The 7,798-nt window shown below is 44.3% G+C and overlaps 1 protein-coding gene across 1 annotated transcript in view; it reads left to right on the forward strand.

The window, feature by feature from the left end:
- The first annotated feature begins 610 nt into the window (after window positions 1-610).
- LOC104126066 (vascular endothelial growth factor receptor kdr-like) overlaps window positions 611-7,798 on the forward strand; it is an 82,265-nt gene continuing 75,077 nt past the window's right edge. The window contains exons 1-3 of the mRNA XM_035894051.1: window positions 611-859; window positions 6,139-6,298; window positions 7,745-7,796. Coding sequence (XP_035749944.1) covers window positions 611-859; window positions 6,139-6,298; window positions 7,745-7,796 — 461 coding nt within the window. The remainder of the gene's footprint in view (window positions 860-6,138; window positions 6,299-7,744; window positions 7,797-7,798) is intronic.

The following is a 7,798-nucleotide window of genomic DNA, read 5'->3' on the forward strand; positions in this document are numbered from 1 at the left end:
CAGGTTTAGGGGAACGGTTGGACTTGATGATCTTAAAGGTCTTTTCCAATCTAAACAATTCTATGATTCTATGGTTCTACCTCAGATTTTTATTTATTTCTATTGTATATGTATATCCAGTCTGATTTATTGTGGCAGATCTGTAGAAAATCCCACAGTTCCCCAAGAGTGTGACCAAGTTACTTCAGTGTTAGGTTAAACAGATTATTGTTGCCTAGCTTTGACTATCATGGGTCTACGTTCCCTTTTGCATGCTTTCTGCAGTATTCTAGAGATTCTCATTGACAGAAAGAAGCTTTTTTCTTTCAGTAGATTTACTTTAACTGCTGTAAACCTACTGTAACACTTAGCTGCTGCGGAATTCAGGTGTAATATCACCTATGAAAGAAATTCAGAGCACTGGGGAAAATTAACTCCAGTGCCATGAAGACCGGTGGAGCTGATTTATAAACTTCATTTTCACAGACGGAGGATGGATAAGAGAAGGAGTTTTTACAAGATTACACTGCAAACTGGTAAAATCGGGTTAGAAATGGGGGATTCTGATTCTTGGTTGTGGCTATAATCCCTAGATGACAGTGGCATTTGCAAAGAAGCAAGATGTGACCGGATGCCTTGTCCCAAGCGACAGCGAGCGTCCTACGGGCAGTTAGCCGCACAGATTATGGTGCCCTTTTGCTCAACGAGCAGTAAAGGAGCAGTTTTGCAAATCGATGTTCTTTTCCCTGCAGACTACAGAAATCCATTTGTGGAGATTCACCCAGAACATCCCCAGATAATCTACATTTTAGATGATAAGAAAACGGTTGTTATCCCTTGCCGAGTTACCGCACCAGATATCAAACCCAAGCTTACCCAGGTAAGTGGCTGTTTCAGAGAACAACAATTCAGAGGTCTGGGCTGCCAACACAACGCGTAAATATACAAAATAAAATCTAAGAAGCTAGGCAAGTTTCAGAAAGAACATGGCAAAGACACCGAAAATCCAGAAGCACAGTCCTGCTTTTGCAGTGAATTTCTATTGAACTGTGTACAAGGGTGTTTGGGGGATTAGGCTGAGCTTATCACCTATTTTTCTCATCTTGTGGCTTGATGTTCCTCTGTAAGTTGGCAAAGATAGATGACAAGGCAGTATTTTTCTTCAAAATTTTTTGTATAACACCTGGCTGTTAGCTATCCTCATGAAAGTTTCTCTCTTTTATACCTTGAACCTCCTCAGAACAGTTGCCCATTTCTGCTTGATTTCATAAATTTAAACCAAGTTTCAGCCTTGGGAATAAATGGCTACAGCATCCATCCCTTTGGCAGCAGTTACATCTCTGAATGTCAGGGTTACAGAATGGACTGTGGAGGCCAAGGCCATTTTGTATAATAAAAATGGAAATTTAAGGTCTGGGGCTTCCTCAGTCGATGGAGATCTAGTCACTCATTTGAAAGGCTTTAGAATTGCTCTGTAGAGGAGCCCAGCACAGAGTGAGGAATGGCACACAGGTCTCCTGGCTTCAGTCCTGCCTTTTACCTAATGGGTTCTGTGCCTTTCCATTGCCCTGCTGGGTGGACTGCGTCGGCTCTCCTGCTGGGCACAAGAGCTCTGCCTCTGCCCCTTTGCCACGGCCCGTTCTGGAGGGGCTGCGAGAGATGAGGTTGTTCTGCTGGCTATGGTGTGATAGCAGATAGGCTGATGCCGGTAGAGGGGTTTGAGGACCTCTGCTCCTCTTAGATGTCTGCATTGTGAGATGTCTCCTGCTCCTGGGAGACAGCACATGAAATCACGGAGGCCTGAGACAGTGCTCGGGCTCCTGCTGAGACCAATGGCAGATTTCCAGTAGACGTGCAGAGGGACAGCGCTAGCCTTATTGCTTTAGCAGATCTCTATTTTTAAATTTTGTCAGTAGGGATTAAAAGGGGGGGGAATAAGACTCCTCTCCAGTTATAGCTTATCACTTTCTCCTGGATAAGTGTTATCGCCTTCTCTTCCTTGCTATAAAAATGAAACATCCCCATCTTATTTTAGCCCACTTCAACCAAATTCATTGCTGGAGTACTGCTGCTGACTTGGGCACAGTCACATGCGCCTCGAAGTGGCCTTGGAACCAAGCAGACCTCCGTGTGTAGTCCCTTATTTATAGGCAGCCCTGCTCTCCCTGCTTGCCAGCTAAATTCTCTCATGGTAATTTCTTCAAACACAAACCGAAGTCCTTTACCTTGCTGCAAGCTGCTGCTGGAATGAAATCTCCACTGAAATACCCCTTTTGAATTGCAAAGAAAATTGTCCCCAAAAGATTTTTTCCCTTCAAAGGAGGGCAGCTGGACTGCAGGGCAGAGATGTAGACGTTGAGCGCCGCTCCCCGAAGGAACCCTCCTGTGGCTGTGAGCTCCTGGAGGGGATGCGCTTTGGGAGGGAGGTGTTGGCTGCGGGAGCCGCCGGCCCCGGGCTCCATCTGTGGAAAGGCACCGCTTGTTTTGCCCTGTCTGGGAATTTCCTCGAGCCGTGTGGAGCCAAGGTGGCGGCTTCCCGTGCGAAGAGGAAGCGGGGCGGGAGAGGGGTGGAGGTAAGGATGGGGGAGGAGAGGTGAATAAGGCGATCGGACAAATTTAGAACATCCTCTTCTTCCAAATTTAATCGCCAATAGACAACGAACTTCAAAGGGAAGAAAGCCGCTGTGATTTCCTTCAGGCAGCATTGACGCTTTTTGTTTGATTGTTTAAATATATATTTTTGAATATTTTAAGAAGATGTTTAATATGTGTGTAGTGTTGAAAAGGGCCTCCTGAGTAGGGTTATTTTTTCTTTCCCCTTGCCCTAGCCATCAGGGAGCAGAGCTGCCAAACCATGAAGCTCAGCTTTATTCTTGTAGAAAATGTGCTTTTTTCCACCGTAAATTAAGTTCCTTATGTTACCATTATACTTTAAAATCATTGCACTCCCTGGCCTTTAAGTATGCATGGGGAAAGGTACCTCTTGCCAATACTAAACAGATCCCAGCTAACTCCACATATCAGCTTTGTTATTAATAAACCCATGCTAGGACACACAATTCAGACTTTTAATTTTGCTTCATGTGATTTTAATTCTGGGCAAAAAAAAGCATTTTCAGTCCTGTCAGATCTGTTCAGTCACTGATCTGGCCCAGTGTGCATTTGCCACTTACAGCTTGACCTTCATGGGTGTTAAAGCATGATTAAGCCTCAGGTCTCAGATCTCTCTCTGTAATTTTCCTGAATTTTCCTAATGGCTCTGAAGAGAGATGCCACAGCTTGATTACTTCAAAAGTATCTACATGAAATTCATGTTTCCTACTACTGTCGGAAGAGAACTGCTGTTCCAAAAGAAAGCAACTGTCTTGCTGTGCCGCCTTGCCCGCAGCAACATCACCCGTCACTGCCCCACAGTCCAAATTCCTTCGTCTTTGGTCTGTGCTGGCAATGTAATAACAAGCGACCTAAACCAATGCCAACCTGCTCAATCGTGTATTCGTATGTGAGGTATGAGCATCAGCTCGCAAAGCCTGAAGCTGAAATTTCTTTGGAACAGGAGTATTATTTAAACTGAATCCTATTTAAACTGCACTGCCATACAAGACTACTGTTTGTTTGGAGACAGAAAAATAAATTGCATGCTGTGTAGCAACAAGGAGAAGAGCAGAACTATTACATCATTGGGGAACTTCCCACTTGCAGTCCCTCTTCCCTTCGTTAGCTCCAAAAGGTACAACAAGGTAGCTCTGAAAAGGCAAACATTAACTTGCCTCATCTTTGAGAAGCGGTGTATGATAAGAAGGAGAAGGAGAAGGAGAAGGAGAAGGAGAAGGAGAAGGAGAAGGAGAAGGAGAAGGAGGAGAAGGAGAAGGAGGAGAAGGAGAAGGAGGAGGAGGAGGAGGAGGAGAAGGAGAAGGAGAAGGAGAAGGAGAAGGAGAAGGAGAAGGAGAAGGAGAAGGAGAAGGAGAAGGAGAAGGAGAAGGAGAAGGAGAAGGAGAAGGAGAAGGAGAAGGAGAAGGAGAAGGAGAAGGAGAAGGAGAAGGAGAAGGAGAAGGAGAAGGAGAAGGAGAAGGAGAAGGAGAAGGAGAAGGAGAAGGAGAAGGAGAAGGAGAAGGAGAAGGAGAAGGAGAAGGAGAAGGAGAAGGAGAAGGAGAAGGAGAAGGAGAAGGAGAAGGAGAAGGAGAAGGAGAAGGAGAAGGAGAAGGAGAAGGAGAAGGAGAAGGAGAAGGAGAAGGAGAAGGAGAAGGAGAAGGAGAAGGAGAAGGAGAAGGAGAAGGAGAAGGAGAAGGAGAAGGAGAAGGAGAAGGAGAAGGAGAAGGAGAAGGAGAAGGAGAAGGAGAAGGAGAAGGAGAAGGAGAAGGAGAAGGAGAAGGAGAAGGAGAAGGAGAAGGAGAAGGAGAAGGAGAAGGAGAAGGAGAAGGAGAAGGAGAAGGAGAAGGAGAAGGAGAAGGAGAAGGAGAAGGAGAAGGAGAAGGAGAAGGAGAAGGAGAAGGAGAAGGAGAAGGAGAAGGAGAAGGAGAAGGAGAAGGAGAAGGAGAAGGAGAAGGAGAAGGAGAAGGAGAAGGAGAAGGAGAAGGAGAAGGAGAAGGAGAAGGAGAAGGAGAAGGAGAAGGAGAAGGAGAAGGAGAAGGAGAAGGAGAAGGAGAAGGAGAAGGAGAAGGAGAAGGAGAAGGAGAAGGAGAAGGAGAAGGAGAAGGAGAAGGAGAAGGAGAAGGAGAAGGAGAAGGAGAAGGAGAAGGAGAAGGAGAAGGAGAAGGAGAAGGAGAAGGAGAAGGAGAAGGAGAAGGAGAAGGAGAAGGAGAAGGAGAAGGAGAAGGAGAAGGAGAAGGAGAAGGAGAAGGAGAAGGAGAAGGAGAAGGAGAAGGAGAAGGAGAAGGAGAAGGAGAAGGAGAAGCAGGAGCACTGTGCAAATAAAGTTAGTTATCATGTGGTAACTGTAGGCACCCTGAGGTTTCCCCAAACCCTTCATTTTTCAGCCAAAAGCGATCTCAACATTCCTACAGCACATCCACAGTCCTAAAGAGCCTTCCCGTGTTCCGTTGGAAGAGTCAGAGCTACAGCCTGTGCTTCCATCCACCTGCCTGCAAATAGGCTGGAATGGGTGGATTTCAGCAATCTGCTCTTTTACAGACTCCTGGGCTATTTGCCTCCATTTACTTTCACACATTTCTTTTCTACATTATAATCCAGGATTTTCAAAATGATTGGAAAGTAAATTGCATTTTCTCTAGCAAATAGAGGATTCCTCTGTGTGCTAATAATAAACTAATTATTCCTACCAACAAAAGCTACCCTGCGTGACACTGGTGCTGTCCAAGGGTATACAGAGGGGTTCGTTCTTATTAAATGAATTTTTGCTCTCGTTCATCTTCCAGACTTGCCTTTCGTATCCTCACTTCTTCCTCATAAGCAGAACTTATAGATAATGGGTTTTCAAGAATCTCAGAACATTACAAGTATTTAGGACAAAAAATGTCTGTCTTACTGACTCCCCTTATTTCTGCCATCCTGTGATTTACCATCTGAAGTCATCCAGGCTGCTTCCGTGCCTAGTGGGAATCGATAGGCTGCTTTCAAAGTGTCTCATCCCTTTCTGTGATAGAGGGAGAATCTGCTGACTAGCCATAGACCATAGCCTATAGATGACTGCCATCAGGTGTGTTAGCGACATGAATAATTCTGATTTTTTAGGGTTTAACTTGACACATATTTTTGGAGTACTGTGAGATCCCAGGAAAACATGTAGCTACACGTAGCACTAGAAGAAGCAAATTTTGTTCTTAAACACTTCTAAAAATATTACCCTACAAAATTCATGTAAGATAGGCATAATTATTTCCAGTGAAGAGATGAGGGCAATGGGACCTACAATGGGTAGCATGGTACCTTGCCTAAGATCTGAGAGGACTGGGGCTACTGAATCAAAAGCCCCAGTTACAATGTCCAAGTTTTGGATTTCAAAGACAGTTATACCCTAGGGGGGGCTTTTCTATTTGCTTATGTTGATGTTGCTGAAGGTATGTGTGGAATGAGACCACCAACCCCTCTGAAAGGTCGAGTACCTGCCCTGCCTCTAAACCAGCCTTGGCTGGTTGCCGCTATGCTCCGAGGGGAAAGGGAGATGTCTCACCAGCCTCCTGTCTGTCTGTTCTCTTGCAGTATCCTCATTCGGTAGAGGTGAAGTTCAAGAAGATGATGTGGGACCCAAGGAGAGGCTTTGTCATCCCCTCTCATTCTTTTGTTTACTCTGGGGTGCTGGCATGCACTGTCAGTGTCGATGGAAGCGTCTTCACCTCCTATTACCTAGCACAGAGATTGGGTGAGTGACTGCTGTGCCCCAAGGAATGACCACGATGTTTCTATTTCATAGCTAAGCTCCTGGGTGTTATTTCTTGGTTAGCCTCAATTATATTTGATATAGCTCATTGGTATGTATCTGTAGCAAGTCCAATCTGGAACGCTAAAAGCAAACTCATTCTTCTCCTTTTTTCCTATTCAAAAGAACTTGGATTTGATCCACTCCTGGGTTTGAAAAATTACCAAGTGTTGAGGTGGTACAAAACAGGAGTGTTTTATTCAAACCCCACCAAAGCTTGTTTGCTTGGATTGAGCTATATTTACATTAAAACAACTGCTGGTTTAGGGTAAACCAAACAGTAGCTTTCTTTTTGCTTCTGGTCATTAAACACACGAGATCATGGTATAAAAATCTATTAAACTGCTAATTCAAATCTTTGCTTTTTTATATAGCTTTTCTTGGTGATTTACTGTACCCTTTCCCTTGTATTTACAGTTGAGCTTCAGCTCAGGATTAAAATCTGAATTTGAAGCAAAAAACATTAAATTTTTGAGTACTGGGGATTTATATGAAGCCAGTTACAATTTATTTTGCCTTTGTTTTCAATGTATGTTCTTTCTCTCCCCATTTATTATATTTTTGACAGAGGAGACTTTATTGTGACTTCATTCCCATTAGATCACGGCATCCTCCCATACAATTAGCACTCAGCTTTAAACAACAGGCTTGTAAATTTGTATGGCAGCCAAATAAAGTCCTGTAAATCTCTCTCTCTCCCTTTCTTCATTGTTAGAGTAATTATTTTTTACTAGAATCATGAATGCAAAGCTAAAAAACCCATTAGGTCATCCCCCTCTCGCCCCACAGGATGCAGGCAATATCTTGCCCTATAAGCGTTGCTTATAGGCGGTCAGACGTGTGTTTGGTGCGGGGCACCACAAACACGAGGTAGGCTTATTTCAGAGTTGATGTATCTAAGGTATCAATAAATAGGTAAGAGCCAGATTTGGGGATCCCATTCAGAAAGGAGAGGTAGCTGATCATCAGAGGGCAGGAGAACCGTGTTTCATGCTTTACAGAAATCAATCCTCTCACAGATACACGAACGTTGAGGCACTCAAAAGGATGAGTCACTTTTGAAAAGTCTTTCTGAGAATGGCTGTGGAGCTGCTGAGCAAGGGTTGGAGCCAAACATGGCAAATGCAAGAAAATTCATTCATAAATTGCTGTGCCCACATGCGATCAGTTAGTTTGACCACCTGATGTTCAGGCATTTATACAACTGACCTAATGTTTCCATTGTGGGGGCATTTCCAACAATTTCCATAGGAACGACAGAAGAAGGTGAGGTGCTTTGGAAACTGAAAGGAGCGGATGCTGGAGAGGCAATCGGAATGCGGATTCAGTCTTAAATGTGATTGATGCAGAGAGTGCTGCGTGGTTATACCTTTGCTTCTTTCATTTCAGAGAGCAGAGTACAGAACCTGACTCTGAAAGCCTTTCCTCAAAAACTGCTGGTTG

The sequence above is a fragment of the Egretta garzetta genome, unplaced genomic scaffold (assembly GCF_000687185.1).
Source record: "Egretta garzetta isolate BGI_Z169 unplaced genomic scaffold, ASM68718v1 scaffold595, whole genome shotgun sequence".
Classification (NCBI taxonomy): domain Eukaryota; kingdom Metazoa; phylum Chordata; class Aves; order Pelecaniformes; family Ardeidae; genus Egretta; species Egretta garzetta.